Source organism: Trichosurus vulpecula, chromosome 1 (assembly GCF_011100635.1).
Source record: "Trichosurus vulpecula isolate mTriVul1 chromosome 1, mTriVul1.pri, whole genome shotgun sequence".
Lineage (NCBI taxonomy): Eukaryota > Metazoa > Chordata > Mammalia > Diprotodontia > Phalangeridae > Trichosurus > Trichosurus vulpecula.
In genome coordinates, this window is record NC_050573.1 from 15,478,085 (window position 1) to 15,494,841 (window position 16,757).

Here is a 16,757-nt window from a genome sequence, read left to right on the forward strand (position 1 = left end):
ACACTATTTGGTAGGGGAGCAAGAGTGCCAGGTTAGGGTCTGCACCCTTAAATATGAATGAGCAGAACTTCCTGCCCTGAGATTCAGCAGGCCACTCTGCAAACTGCATGGGGAAGGGAATTTCCTCCCATTACATATAAAAAGACACACTTTCCTTTAGATGTAAATCTGAAAATAATTTGGAATAAAAATAAATTTGTTTTAAAGCGAACAAATAGGAACTTCAGAGGGAGGGAGGCTGGCAAAAATTGCCCTCATACCTGAGGTGTGGTGAAAAGATCCCTGGGCCTGGTGCCAAAAGAAAAGGCTTTGCATTTTGCTTCTGTCATATACCAGCTGTGTGACCTTAGCCAAGTCACTGAACCTCTCACTGAGCCTTATTTTTCTCCTCTGCACAGGAAAAAAGTGATTTCTAACCCTTAAAGGGCTACAGGAAAGCCGGCAGTTGTTCCAAGCCAATGTCACCTCCTCCCTAAGAGATGACTGCCTGGATCCCTGGGCCCTCTCACCTCAAAGCTGACAGAGATACCTAACTGGGGAGGTGGGAACTCAGGCTGCTACCCTCCACCCATAATATCCTAACAGCGCAGCTAAAGAGCTTGAGACCAAGCCCAGCCAAGCCCTGAGCTGGAATACGGCAGAAGCTACAAGGGCTGACCATTGCGACCGACCATGAAGCCACCCTCGGAGCCTAGTGGCCTACGGGCTTGCTGGGAATGTGGAGAAGAGCAGCTCCGCCGCCCAGCTCACCGCCTCTCTGACTCCTCTGCCATCTTCAGTGCCAGCATCTCGGCCTCTAGCACCTTCTGCTCCATCAGGCGCTTTTCCTCCTCCGTCCTAATGGCTGTGGCCTTGACCCTCTGCATCTCCTGCTCAGCCTCAGCCGCCTTCTGCGCTAAGAGCTTTGCCTCCTCCTCTGTGATCTGGGCCTTTTCCGCCAGCAGGTCAGCTGTCTCCTCAGACCGCATCTGAAAGGTTAAAAACTCCCTGGTAGGAACGGACTCCATCCTTATCGACCACGTGACCTCCACCGCAGATCTTAGGTCTCTGTACCATTAATATCCCAGCTGCCAAGGGCCTACCCTATCCATTCCACTGAGCTAGGAGCACTGCCCCAAGTCCAAAGGTGGCCCCAAACACTTCTTAGCTGTGTGGCCGTGGACAACTCACTTGGTTGTTTGCCTCAGTTTCTTCAACTGTAAAATGGGAATTGTAACAGCATTTATCCCCAGGCTTGTGAGGATCAAATGAGAAAATATCTTTAAAGTGTTTTCCAAACCTTAAAGCTCGACAGAAATGCAAGCTGCTGGTGACAGAAATGTACTGACCTGCTTTTTGGAAATGAGACAGCAGTTTCTCCCTCTACCCCACTGGAAGAAACAACATTTGGGAAAACCCACATGCCTTGCCGGGAAAAGGAGAACCCTCCGGCTACAGTAAAGGAACGAGCTGTAAGACTACTATGCAGGAAGGAATCAAGATGGCGGATGAAGAGGAAGAATTAAGAGTCTAGTTCTTCCCCCTCAATACCTCCACAAAGACTCAGAAAAAGCATCAGACGACTGAATGCTGATCAGGAAAGCCAAGAAAAAGTCACACAGTGTAATTTTTCCAGGCCAGGGCAGTTTAGGGAGACAGAGAGGCCTGTGGGTCTGGCCAGGAGTGTACAAAGAAGCAGCAGTGGCTGCAAGAATTCCAGTGTCCAGAGACTGAAAGAGGGTCAAGAAAGGTACCAGGGCAGAAAGTTCCAGAGCAGAGCGTGATTCCAGGGGATCACAAGAGCTGGGTACAGGAACGGGCGCATTGGGCAGCTCTGTGGGCCAATACCCAGCTCAGGTCATGGATATAGGGTGGAAAGAAATAGGTGTGCTGGTCCTAGTAATGTACCAAGCAAGGAACAAGTTCTGGGGAGAAAAAGCATCTGTGTGGCTCTGACCCCAGCAGACTAGAAGTGGAGAGCAACATCCCAGACCAAAGTGGGGGCAGTAGGTCAGACACTCTGAACCCACAGAACCTCCCAGGGGAACAATAGTAGCTGAGTCCAGTGGCAGGTTGCAATCTGGCTTAGGAACTTGTAGAACTCAGACAAGGAGAGCAGTGAGCAAACCTTGATCTGATTACATCACTTTGGGGGGGCACTGAAAGCTTGCAGGCCCTTAGCCTGAGTTATGAAAGCAGCAAATGGATATACAAGGTCAGAAGCTTGAGTCAAATATCTCCCCACCAGAGGTACACAAGGCCTGGCACTAACATAAAGTCCAAAGTCAAGAAATTGGCTCAAAGAATAAGCAAACAAAAAAAGAATCCCACAATAAGGAGCTATTAAAACAACAGAGATGCTCAGGACACACACGAAGTAAAAAAGAAAACTCCCTTCCAAAAAAAACTACAAATAAAGCCTCAAAGAAAAGTGCAGCTTGGACATAAGCCCAACAAGATTACCTAGAAAAACTGAAGCAAAGGTTTAAAAAAGAGCTAAAAAATTATTTTAAGAACCAAAAGAAAGTAGAGGAAAAAATGGGAAAGTAGGGAAGAAGGATGTGAAAAGAAAATTAACAGCTTGGGAAAAAGTACAAAACCTAACTGAGGAAAATAACTTCTTAAAAGCTGGAATTGGCCAAGTGGAAGCTAATGATTCCATGAGACATCAAAGAATAATAAAGCAAAATTAAAATGCTAAAAAAATAGAAGAAAATGTGAAGCTCTCATAGGAAAAAAACTGACCCAAAAAATAGACTGAGGAGAGATAATTAAGAACCAGTGGACTATCTGAAAGTCAAAAACAAAAAAAGAGCTTCAATATCCTAAGTCAAGAAATCATAAAACTATCTGATATCTCAGAACTGGAGGGCAAAGTAGAAATTGAAAGACTCTACCTCCTGAAGAAACACCGAAAGGAAAATTCCCAGGAATATCAAAGCCAAAATCCAGAGTTCCCAGGTTATGGGGGAAAAAAGTACTGCAAGTAGCCAAACAGAAAGAATTCAAGTACCAAGGAGCCACAGTCAGGATCACACATGATTAAGCAGTCACAACTATAAAGGAACAGACAGCTTATTCTATGACATTTCAGAAGATAAAGGATTTAGGCTTACAAAAAGAATAACCTACTCAAAAAACAAAATTCCCACAGGGAACAAAATGAACCTTTAATAAAATAGAGAACTTCCAAACATTCTTGATGAAAAGACTAAAGCTGAGTAGATAGTTTGATAAACACAGGAGTTAGGAGAAGGATAAAAAGATAAACATAAGTGAGAAATCACGAGGAGTAAAACATGGGTGGGGAGTCCCCACTCCTGGACTGAAAATTAAAATGTACCCATTCTTCCGTGGGAAGATGATAGATGTAGTCCCTTGGCATTCTATCCCCACCAGGAGTCCCAGAAGGAGTCTAATTAGAGTGCCTGGTGTAATTCTGTTATGGTAGATGATCTCTAAAGAAGAATAGAAAGGGTGAAGAAGAGGAGTGCATGAGGAGAGGGGAGAAGTGAGAGAAGTATGGGGAAAATTATCTCACCTAAATGGGGTGAGCAAAGAAGAGTTTATATGACAAGAAGGTGGCAGTGGGGGATGAGACCTGAACTGTACTTGCATCTCAACCAGCTAAAGAAGGGAAGAAAATACAATCCCACACGAGTGAGTACAGAAATACATCCTATGCAACAGGGTTAAGAGGTAAATAAGAGGGAGGGTAGATTAAAGAATGCATTAGAAACAAAACAAGTTCATAAAGAGGGAGGAGGGGGAAAGAAAAGAAAAGCATAAGAGAATAAGATGGAGGGTAACATGCAGTGAGTAATCCTAACTGTAAAGGTGAATGGGATGAACTCACCCATATAAAAGAAGAGGATGGCAGCATGGATTAGAAACTAGAATCCAACAATATGTTGTTCATAAGGGACATACTTGAAACACAAAGATACACACAGAGGTAAATAAGGGGTTGGACCAGAATCTATTACACTTCAGAAGAAGAAAAAAGATAGGGGTACCAATCATGATCTCAAATTTTGGATTTCAACCTAAGTAGTACTTGGGGAAAATTTATATTTTGAAACACTTTCATCAATAAAAAAAGAGAAATTAGACATAGAAATAAAATAAACTAGAAAGCCAAAAAATTAAAAACTTTTTATTAAAAACCAAAATAGAAATCCTAAAAAATCAAAGGGGAGATGAACAAAAAAAAAAAGGAAGAAAAACCCCAATGAATGAATTAAGAAATAAACTAGGAGCTGGATTTTGAAAAAAAAATTTAAAATTCATAAACCATTAGCTAATTTAATTTTTAAAAAACCCCAATAAATTACCAGTATCAAAAATGAAAAAGGCAAATTCACAAGCAATGAAGAAGAAATAAAAATAATTATTAGGAGTTATTTTGCCCAACTACATGACAACATAGATGAAATGGATCAATATTTACCAAAATATAAATTGCCCAGGTGAATAGGAAAAACAGTACACATATTACCTCATCTTAGAAAAAGAAATTGAATAAGCCATAAGTGAACACTCAAAAAAAAAAAAAACAACCCAATCAGGATAAGATGGAGTTACAAATGAATTCTACCAAAGACTTAAAAAACAATTAATTCCAATACTATATAAAGTGTTTACACTCTCTCTATAACATGAATATATCTTGATACCTAAACCAGGGAGAATCAAAACAGAGAACTATAGAACAACTTCACTACTATTAAACTAAATTACATTTTAATTTTTAAAATAAAATATTAGCAAGGAAACTACAGGAATATATCACAAAGATCATCACTATGACAATGCTGGACACTGAATACTAATGGTGATAATGAACATTTTTGCTTCACTCTTGATCTTACTGGAAAGGCTTCTAACTTGTCCTCATTACAGATAATGCTAGCTCTTGGTCAGGAATGCAGGGATGGTTCAATATTAGAAAAACTATAAATTTGACCATATAACAATAAAAACAACAAAAAAATCATGATTATTTAAGTAAATGTAGAAAAAGCTTTTTACAAAATACCACACTCATTCCTGTTAAAAAGCACTAGCAAAGAAAATAAAGAGCATAGGAAATAAGCAGTTTTCCTTTTTTCCCCTTAATTTTATTATTTATTTTAAATATTTTTTTCTTTTTAAATTTTGAATTCCAGACCTCTCTCTCCCTTATAACCCTCTCCCACCCACTGAGAAGGCAAACAATTATACATGTGAAATCATGCAAAACATATTTTCATATTAGCTATATTGCAAAACAAAACACAAAGATAAAGAAAGTGAGAAAATTATACTTCAATTTGCACTCAGAATTCATCAATCCTCTCTCTGGAGGTGGATAACATTTTTCCATCACAAGTCCTTTGGAAACTGTCATGGATCATTGTATCGATCAGACCATTTTCTCTTCCACTATAAAAACTCTTGCATTCCTCTTTAATGAGAAAATTTTCCCCATTCTCTCTCTCCCTTCCCCCTTCTCCCAGTACATCCTTCATTCTCAGCCCTTCATATTTTGGGGGAGGGGGACATTATCTCAACATAATTGACATACATCCCTGCCCCCTGTCTATGCAGACTCCTTCTTAATTGCCCCAATAATGATAAAGTTCTTGCGAGTCACGTGTATTATCTTCTCATGTAGGAATGTAAATAATTTGACCTTATTTTGCCCCTTATGATTTCTCTTTCATGTTTACCTTTTTATGCGTCTCTTGAGTCTTGTGTTTGAATATTAAATTTTCTGTTCAGCTCTGGTCATTTCATCAGGAATGTCTGAAAGTCCTCTATTTTGTTAAATGTCCAGTTTCCCCCCCGAAGGATTATATTCAGTTTTGCTGGGCAGGCTATTCTTGGTTGTAACTCTAGCTCCTCTGCCTTCTAGAATATCATATACCAAGCACTCTGCTCCTTTAACATAAAAGCTGCTAAAACTTGTGTGATCCTGACTGTGGCTCCATGACATTTGAACTGTTTCTGGTTACTCGCAATATTTTCTCTTTGACCTGGGACTGCTGAAATTCGACTATAACATTCCAAGGAGTTTTCATTTTAGGATCTAAAAAGGTGATTGATTGGTGGATCCTTTCAATTTCTATTTTATCTTTGGATATAAGATATCACAGCAGTTTTCCTTAATAATTTCTTGAAATGTGATGTCTACATATTTTTTTTTGATCATTGCTTTCAGGTCATCAAATATTAAATTACCTCTCATTGATCTATTTTCCAGGTCAGTAGTTTTTCCAATGAGATATTTCACATTTTCTTCTATTTTTTCATTGTTTTGACTTTATTTTTTCTTGATGTTTCATGGAGTCATTAGCTTCCACTTTCCCAATTATAATTTTTAAGGAATTATTTTCCTCAGTAAGCTTTTTTTTTTTTAACAGCCAAAGCAAAACAAAGTTTATTGAAGATTTGCCATATAGGTAAGACTCTAAGGAGTCTGAGTATTTGTGATGCTTGTGTTGACAAGCAGGCCAGACTGAATCTGAATTAGATTGAATCTGAGCCTTCAGTCAGCTTTTGTACTTTTTCCATTTGGCCAATTCTGCTTTTTAAGGAGTCCTTTCCTTCAGCGATTTTTTTTTTGTATCTCTTTTTCCATCTGGCCTATTCTGCTTTAATGAAGCTTTTTTCTTCAGTGAATTTTTGTGCCTTTTATCATTAGGCCAATTCTGTTTCTTCCAGGAAGTCTTGCTGGCTTTGGGTCCAATTAGTATTTTTCTTTGACGCTTTGCTTGCAGCTGTTTTTAAACTGCTATCTTCTCAGTTTATGTCTTGTACTTCCCTGCCACCATAGTAGTTTTTTATGGTCAAGTTCTTTTTTTGCTGTATGCTCATTTTCCCAGCCTATTTCTTGACTTTGAACTTTATGTTAAAGTTGGGCTCTGCTCACCTTCAGGAGGGAAGGCACTGTTGCAAACTTCAGGCTTTCTCATGCTCTTGTTTTCAGAGCTAGTTCTGGGGGTCTGCAAGTTTTCAGTGCTTCCAAGGTGGTGTGATCCTGGGAGACTTGTGGTCACTGCTCTTCTTGTCTGCACTCTGGTCTCTTGCAGCTACAAGCGCTAGCATTCCTCTTGGCCCTGAAACTGTGACTTGGGTCCCTGCTCCTTTCACAATCCTCTCTATCTTGGAATTGCGACCCAGAACTGATTATGGGCAACAGTCTTTCCAATCAGCAGCAGCTACACCCAGGGCCAGCAAAGGATCCATTGTAATCTCTTTCTAACCAGTTGTCTGACCTCCTTACTGTCTCCGGGTTGAGAGCTCCCAAAGTTGTTGCTACTACTGCTGCTGCGGCCACTTCTAAGGCCCACCGCTGGTGGTCTTGCCACACTTTGGGCCGGTGCCCATTCCTCTCTTGCAGACCTCCTAAGTTGTCTTAGGGTGGATAAATATCTCCCTCTGATCTTTTGTTGGCTTTGTTGCTCCAAAATTTGATTTAAGGCATTATTTTGAAGTTGTTTGGAAGGGAATGTTGGGAGCTGGGTCCCAAACTCTACTCCATCATCTTGGCTCTGCCTATCTCCAGAGTTTTCCTTAAAATGATAAGTAGTGTCTAAGACCAAAAGCAAGCAACATCGGTAATGGCGACAAGCTAGAAATCTTTCCAATAAGATCAGGAGTGAAGCAAGGATGTTCACTATCACCATTACTATTCTATACTGTACTAGAAATGCTAAATATAGCAAGAAGACAAGAAAAAAAAAAGAATTGAACAGAATAAGCACTGGCAAATTTTGCAGATGATATGATTTACTTAAGAGAAACCTTAAAGAGTCCATGAAAAAACTAATCGAAGCAAAGAACAACTTCAACAGAACAGCAGAATATAAAATAAACCTACAAAAGTCAGCATTTCTGTACATTACTAACAAAACCCAGGAAGAAGAAACAGAAGAATTCCATTTAAAATAACTACAGACAATAAAAAACCTGCCAAGGCACACACAGGAACTATGTAAACATAATTACAAAATAATCTGCACCCAAATAAAGAGAGATCAAAATAACTGGAGAAATAGTAATTATTCGTGGGTAGGACAAGCCAATATCATAAAAATGACAACAGCAGCCAGTCAATAAGCATTCGTTGAGTGTCTGCTACATGCCAGGCACTGTGCTAGGTGCTGGACAATTTATGTACTCAATGCCATACCAACCGAACTATTGAAGGATTACATTAGAGAGCTAGAAAAAATAATAACAAAATTCACCTGGAGAAACAAAAGGTCAAGAATATCAAGGGATTCAATGAAAACAAAAGGAAGGAAGGAGGCCTAGCAGCACCAGACCTAAAACCATAACCGTCATTACAACTTGGTAGTAGGTAAAGAAATAGAGAAGCCGATCAGTGGAGCAGACGAGGTACACGATACAATAGCAAATGAAAACAGTATTTTAATGTCTGATAAACCCAAAGATCCCAGCTATTGAGGCGAGAGCTCACTGTTCAAACGAAAACCACTGGGAAAACTGGAAAGCTGCCTAGCTTTCCACAGACCAACATCTCACTCTCATCTACCAAGACAAGTTCAAAATGGATACATGATTTGGACATAAACAGTGATGTCATAAGCAGATTAGTAGAGCAATTACCTGCGACATCTGTGGATAGCAGGAGAATTCATAAATAGGTTCAAAGGAGATAAAAGGGGTTATTTTGATTACGTAAAATCAAAAAGTTTTTGTACAAACAAAGCCACCTTGGCTTTTTTGCGGCAAGTTTCTTTCATAAAGGTCTAACTTCTAAGATATATAGGGAACGGATACAAATTTATAAGAAGAAAAGCCCTTCCTTACTTGACAAAGGGTCAAAGGATGTGAATAGGCAGTTTTCAGAGGAAAAAATTCAAGCCATCAGCAACCACATAAAAACGTTCTAAATCACTAAGAGAGAAATACAAATTAAAACAACTTTGAGGTAGCACCTCACACCCATCAGACTGGCTAAGATAAAAAAGGAAAATGGCAAGTGCTGGAAGAGATGTGGGAAAACAGGCATTTTAATGGTAGAGCTGTGAACTGGTCCAACCATTCTGGAGAACAATTTGGAACTATGCCCAAATAGATATTAAACTGTGTATCCCCTTTGATCAATACTGCTACTAGGTCTACACCCCAAAAAGATCAAAGAAAGAGGTAAAGAACCCATACGTACAAAAATGTACCTTTTTTTGTGGTGGCAAAGAATCGGAAACTGAAGAGGTACCCATTAACTGGGGAATGACTAAACAAATTATGGTATATTTAATATAATGTAATACTATTGTGCCATAAGAAATGATGAAAGAGGTGATTTCAGGAAAACATAGGAAGACTTTTAAGAACTAATACAGAGTGAAGTGAGTAGAACCAAGAGAACAATTTATACAATAACAATATTGTAAAGATAAACAATTTTGAAACACTTACTTGCTCTGATCAACACAATGACACACCACAATTCCGAGAAAGTCATGATGAAACATGCTGCCTAGGGAGCTGATGCACAGAGAATACTGACTGAAATTCTCATTCTCTCTCTCTCTCTCTCTCTCAGAAGGGCGCATGAGAAAATTTGTTTTGCATGACTATACATATTTGTAATGGCTTTTGTTTTTCTTGCCACCTCAATGAGTGGGGTAAGGGAAGGAGGAAGTAAGAGATTTCAGAACTGAAAATAAAATGGAATTAAAGAAAATAAAACAACTCTGCATCATGAAGTTTCCTCTACCTACTTTACATGGTCTGCATCCTCAATGACTTATAATGTGAAGCTTAATATACATAGGGTCTACAGTGCTTAGCACCACACCTGAAACATAATAGGTACTTAATAAATGCTTGCTGCCTTGACTTGCAATGTCTCATCATCTCACTATTTAAACTCAATCTAACCCCAAGAATGTCAAAGATTAAAAAAAAAGTCCAATGAATCCCAAAATATTCATAGCAGCATTTCTGTCATACTGAAAAATGAGAAACAAAGTAGGTGACTACACACTGGGGAATGCTTAAACATATCGTGGGGCATGAATGTAATCGAATATTACTGAAATTTGGACTTAAAAATTGAAAGAGGTGTGGAAAGACATATGAACTTTTGAAGAGGAAAATAAGATGAAAAAATGGAAAACCAGTATACATGATGAAAACAAATATGGCAGAAAGTGAAAAAAAATGAAGAAGCTTCTTGATGAGGGTGAAAGAGGAGAGTGGAAAAGCTGGCTTAACAATAAAAAAACCCAAAGCACCAAAGATCTTGGCAAACAGAGGGAGAAGAAGTGCAGGCAGTGTCAGAATTTCTATTCTTGGGCTCAAGGATTCCTGAAGACAGTGGCTGCAGCCATGAAATTAAAAGACACTCACTCCTGGGAAGGAAAGCTGTGGCAAATCTGGCCAGCAGACTAAAAAGCAGAGACATTACCTTGCTGACAAAGGGCCATACAGTCAAAGCTATGGTTTTTTCAGCAGCAACGTTTGGCTACATGAGTCAGACTGTAAGGGAAGTTGAGTGTCACAGAATCAACATTCTTGAATTGTGGTGCTGGAGACTTTGGAGAGTCTCTTGGGGATCGAGGAGATCAAATCAATCGATACTTAAAGAAATTAATTCAGATTATTCATTGGAAGTGAAGCTGAAGCTCAAATACTTTGGCCACATAATAAGACGGGACTCACTGGAAAATGATATTGAGAAAGACTGAAGGCAAACGGAGAAGGGGATGGCAGAGGATGAGATGGATAGAGAGTATCATGGAAAAAAGGAACTTGAAATTGGACAGACTTCCAGAGATAATGGAGGGCAGAAAAGCCTTGCATGCTATGTCCCATGGGGTCATGAAGAGTCAGACACGGCTAAACAACCAAACAACAATAACAAAGGAACACTGTGAAACTATAATAACCAAGCTTTAGCTTGGAGCAGAGTTGAGAAAATTCTACTCTCCCTTCATTGCAGAAGTGGGGAACTACAGGTGCAGAATATCGTACACACTATGAGACATGGGGGATTTGAGGATTAGTTTTGATTTGCCCTGTGCCCTCTTTTTCATTCTTTGATACAAGAGACTGGCTCTCTAGGGAAGCAGGAAAAAGATATAGCTGGTAATGAGTTTGATGAAAACAAAAGGTATCAGTAAGAGGTAAGACTTTAAGAACTCAGTCTAAGTGTGCTTCTGATGGTAACAATGGAGAAATGTAGACACAGCAAAATTAGCAAAGAGAGTGAAGCTGGGTCTGTGTGTTTCCCCCCAAAGAATGTCTTCAAAAAGGAGGGTTATTAGGCTCAAAAAGAAATCCCAGAGCTGCCAGGTCCTCTCGGATACCAGTGGCCACTTCTACTCTCACAGGTTTTCAATTCTCACCCTGATTAAAAATGCCCAATGACAACAGTGACAGAAGCCTAGGATTTACAGATGAAAGGGACCATCCAGTCCGCCTCTACCAACCTGCTGCCCACCTCCCCATCTTGGATAGGTTGAAACTGAAGCAGGACTAGAACCCAGACCCTCGAGGCTCCACTCCCCTCTCCTTTCCATCACACTGGGCAATGTCACATAGCATAGTTGGTCTCTCCAAGGACTCACCAGAGCTTCATTGGCCATGGTAGCTTCCTCCTTCAACTGTAAGAGCCTCCTCTCCAATTCATCCCTTGTTCGCTCAGCCTCTTCCCTCATCTGCTTCTCTCGAGCCAAACGCTGCCGCTCCATCTAGGGAGGCGAGGGACAAGAAGACTTAGAATGATGACAAGTGATGAGGAATCCACACCAGTCCAGCCCACAAGCAGACCCCTGTAATCTCTGCAGACTGATATGGAAAACCACAAAGTAGCATCACCTATGGCACATGCATCACTCATTCAGCACAAAAATTTTACTGACATTTTCTGCTTCTTACATCACACAGTATCCCAAGGATCCATTCCCTACCCCCCGCCCCCAGCCATAGAACAAACGGTATTTCTTGGAAAGGGAAAAGTGGAACAACTGATCGCTACCCTGGGGACGTCCGAAAACCCGTGCCCTGGGCAACAGCAGAGGTCCTGCCACCTCCATGATGGGGCAGGACGCTCATCTCTCTTCGTCCTGGCCCCAGTCGAGCTTTACAATTTTGGGACTTTGACTTCTGGCTTTTCCAGGCATCATCACTCTTCTCATTTACACCACTGCGGTCACTGGGTATAGTGTTTCCTTGGCTCCACTGACTTCACTCTGCATCAGGTCATGGAGATCATCGTGGGCTTCTCTTAATTCATCACAGCCATCATTTCTTACAGCTCAGTCACGTTCCCTTCACCACCCTCCAATGGACGGGCATCTACCTTGTTTCCAATCCTTGGCCATCAGTATTTTGGATTATATAGGGACTTCCTTGGGGCATAAGCCCAGTCATGGAGTCTCCGGTTTAAAGGGTGAGGACATTTCAGTGACTCTTATCTGCATAATTCCAGAATGGCTGCAAACCTTTCACAGCTCCACCAGCCACGTATCAGCGTGCCGCCATTGCTGTCAATTTGCTGGGTGCGTTTCTCTTACTCCTTGTGATTTCGAGCTTTTCATGTGGTTGTGAACATTCTGCAGTTCTTCTTTTGAGAGCTGTCTGTTTATATCCTTTCACCATTTACGTACTGGAGAATGGCTATTCGTCATATATACTTACTGTTTATGTGTCTCGAGACACCAAGGCCTTATCAGAGAAACACAGTACAGCGATATTTTCCCATTCAACCACTTCCCTTCTCATGCTTGATGCATTAATGTTGTCCGTGCAGAAGCTTTGCAGTTTCCCATTCCCTCTTCTGCTGTGGACGCAGCCTAATGCTCCTTCAGTTACTCCACTTCGGTCCTTAAGGTGGCCCTGTTCCCCCAGCTCTCTTCCCCTCACCTTGATCCCCTCTTCTCATCCGATATCCCCCCTTCAGCTTAGTTTTTAAATTTCCTTCTTTTTTTGCCCCTTTCCAAATAAGGCCTTCTCTGACTCTCTCCTCTTTCTGTTTATTCCAGACCCTCATTCTCTGACTCCAGGATCTCCATAGTTATCTGCTCTCTCTCTTCACGCTATCCGAGCTTCTGAAGCATACCTCCTGAGTTCTCCTCTCTAGGCACTTTCTGCCACTGCCTGGTAGGGCTCCTCCCATGGATTCCCCTTTTTGGTGGTGCCTCATTTCTGGAGCAATGCCAATCACTATTAATATTGCTGATATATTACATATTAATGTAGTACTAGTAATAACGTTATCAGCTAGCATTTATCATGCACTTATCCTGTACCAGGAGCTGTGCTTAACGCTTTACAATATTATCTCATTTTATCCCGGGACGTAGGTGCTATCATTATTAAATTATTATCCTCCTTTAACAGATGAGGAAATCGAGGCAAACAGAGATAAGGGGCTTGCCGAGGGTCACACAGCTGGGCACTATCCAAGGCCAGATTTGAACTTGGGTCTTCCTGACTCCAGGTCCAGCACTCTATTCACGGTGCCACCTGCCACTGCCCCATGGTGGGGCCCCAACCCACCACATCCCTGACTATGCAATCCACTACTAATTATATCCTTTCTTGCTGATCGTTTCTTCTACATCTGCCTGAAAATCATCTTCCTACGTCCATGCTCTCCCAGTCCTCTAGGTGCCAGCTGGAACCTCCAGAGTTCCCAACATTCTCCTTTGTCCCCCAGCCCTAAACAAGCAGACTTTTCAAGCACCAAATCCCCCATTCCTTACCCAGTGTAAGGTCCTAATCTCCCTTCACTGCCCACCTATCTTCATTCATATGAACATTAGTCAGTGGAACCCCTCCACCTTCAAAGTAAGGCCTCCTTCCTCTTCCCATCCTTTTCAAGCTTTGCCCCCTCCCCACCCACTCCCTTGTAGGCTCTTCTCTTTCTGAGACCTCCTTTTCACTATTCTTGATTTGACAACGGTGCATCACTTCCCACCACCCCCCATCATGGACCCTCCTATGTTACAATGTAGTCTCATGAAAACAAAAACAAAAACCCATTGCTTCGCCTGTAGGCAGGGTGCTGCCAGATTCTGTCCATATTTCCCACTGACCTCCTCACTGCATTTATTCATCCCTCCTGCATTTCTGTTGTTTGGAGTATTTGAAAAGCACATGACCTCTTTTAGTTCCGGTTTTCTTTCTAAAAATGTTTCCATTTTTCTTTATTATTGAATTTATTACTGAATTTTGCCTGTATGGTTAAGCTCAGATTTGTAGGTCTTCAAGCTATGTATGTTTTACTTGTATAACGAGTATATTTCTTTTGACGTACTTGTTTTTCACTTCTTTTCTCCTAGATTGTCCTTCACTTCTGTGTATTTATATTCCCAAGCTAGTGTTCTCTCTAGTTTCTTTGAAGAGGCTTGCCATTGCAGATTCAAGTTTTTCAATTCTGCCTCTTAGGTACATGTGTGTATGTGTGCATATGTGCAGGCCATAAATTCTGCTTCCATAATCCTCATTTTTCTTTGTAACCAGTCAGAAACAATGTATTATGGTTCCACGCTCTCAAATTCCCCAGGGTCTTCTGTCTAATCAAGTGTGGGATCATTTTTTTTGCACACCATTTACTCATAGATGCCTGAACTCATTTACTAGATCTAGACTCTATATTTCCTTTTGTTGATGTTTTTCCTCTTGATGTCTCTGTTTATGTTCAAGGAATTTGAATCTTCTTCTTCCTGAGACGTTTGGTAATTTCAGTCTTTTTTTCCCCTTATTTTCCCATCACTCACTTCCTGACTCCTTCCCCTCTGCTTGTGGTTCCCTTGGGGCTGATCTCAAAGCATCTCGGCCTCCTCCTACACTGGGCAATTCACAGTCCATCAGCCTAGGTAGCGTACTGGACAGCCCCCTACATGCGCAGTGTCCTGTCTTGGTTACCTGTCCTTCCTCTGTTCCTTAGGTCTCTGGCCCAGCACCAGCAGATCCTGCTTTCCCCAGCATTGTCGCTTCTATATTACAAGCCCCTGGTTGGCTTTTGCTCCTGAAGGGCTATGGCTGAGCTGGCTATGACACCCAACGAAACTTCCACAGCTTGGAGCTGGGATCTTTCTGGCACTAGAAAGGGGGAAGGGGACCAGGGCATAAGAGTGGGTTTCAATATAGGCCTGTGTCATGTCCTTGGGTCTGCCAGTGCAGCCTTGCTGTTAGTGGGAGGTGGGGAAGGGGTGCTGAATGAGCTGAGTCAGTGGGCATCAGTTCATGGGTTTTTGGAGGATTTTTTTTTTTTACCTTGCCCTAGACCACAGAAACAGCTGAAATGGCATTATCTTTGGCATATAATTTTTGCTTTGGAGAGGCTTAAGTTTATGTTCATGGTCACAGGGTTTAAGGTCATGGGGATCAGAGAAAATCTCTAGTCCACCATCTTGCTGCTTATGTGACTCAGAAGTCATTGCAGGACATTTTTATTTGTTTTGTTAAACATTTCCCAATTCCATTTTAAGCCGGTTCCTATACCCTGGAGACATCTATGGGCTATGTCATATCTGATACAGGCTATAACTTCTTTGAGTTACAGATACTGATTGTGCAAAACATCCAAGATTTACAATAATAAGAAGAATGTGAGAGTGGTGTACAGTTGTACCGTAATTTAAAATACCCAGATGCAGTAAAATGTGAGAAAGAGTGCGGCATGGTAGCCTGAGGGCTGAGCTTTGCAGTGGAAGCCACACAGCAAGCAGCCCAGGACTGGGGGAGGGGCAGCCTTCACCACTGCCTCCAGCCCTTCACCTGCACGCTAAGCTTCAGAGGACCAGAGAGTAGGGTAAAGAAGAGATGTAGAGAAATCTGCACTGTGCAAGGAGTTCTGCCACTTCCGAAATCACAGGTCATCTTGACATAGAGCAGAATTTATGGTGAGAAGCAGAGAAAGGAGAGACAGAGAGGGAAGAGAGGAAGAAACAGGGGAAAGGGGAGAGAGGGAGAGAGACAGAGACAGAGAAGGAAAGACACAAGAGACAGACAGTGAGAGGGCGCTGTTGTTAAAGCCCCACCTCTGCAAACATACTATCTGTTTGTGGGACTCTGGGCCAATCACCGAAAAGCTCAGTGTCCCCCACAACGTGCCGAGACTAAGTCGCCAAACTCCCAGCGCACGCATTAGCGAGGGAGGCCACATGCTCCTGACAAAGCGGCGACACCAATGAATGAGAGAATTCATGCCCCTGCCCCATCACTCGCATTATTTTTCATCTCATCCTTAAACTGACCCTGTGAGAGAGGAGGGCACAAATATTAGCATAACTCTTTTATGGATAAGAAAACTGAGGAACAGAAAGAGTCCGAGGTCACCAGGGGAGTAAGAAGGGAAGCCAGAACGCACACCAGGTGTCCCGACTCCTTGCAGTAGCAAGAGGGGCCCTCTGACCCTGTTTCCTAGAACACCCTCCTCGTGAAGATGCTATTAGCTGCAACGCCACAGGGCAGAGAGGCCTGCTCTCCTACACGGCCCCGACTGTAGATGGAACAGATGCTCACAAAGGCCCTGACGGCTCCAGGTCAGTCAATGACACGAGCTCCACAGCCTGACTCATCTGAAGCCCTGGAGTCAGCACCTCCGTGTGCATCCCAGGTCCCCAGCAGCACCGTGCACACCCGCATGGACCCAAAAGCAGCAGCCTGGCAGGGGGAGTCTGGCTGGGAACACAGGGAGCACCCACGTGGCTCCCTACAAAGACAGCACCCCACCTTCATCCTGGATTACTCTGCTGACTGGCCTGCACGCTCAGATTGAGACATAAGCACAGGACAAGCGCTGTGTT

At 42.1% G+C, this 16,757-nt stretch overlaps 1 protein-coding gene across 4 annotated transcripts in view; it reads right to left on the bottom strand.

Annotated features, from left to right (window-relative positions):
- The window catches only part of NF2 (neurofibromin 2), a 117,543-nt gene that overhangs the window by 20,248 nt on the left and 80,538 nt on the right, over positions 1-16,757 (bottom strand). For all 4 annotated transcript variants that reach the window (XM_036753693.1, XM_036753699.1, XM_036753708.1 and 1 more), the window contains exons 11-12: positions 11,568-11,690; positions 751-968 (exon numbers count right to left, since the gene is read on the bottom strand). In XM_036753693.1, the coding sequence (XP_036609588.1) occupies positions 751-968; positions 11,568-11,690 (341 nt within the window). The remainder of the gene's footprint in view (positions 1-750; positions 969-11,567; positions 11,691-16,757) is intronic.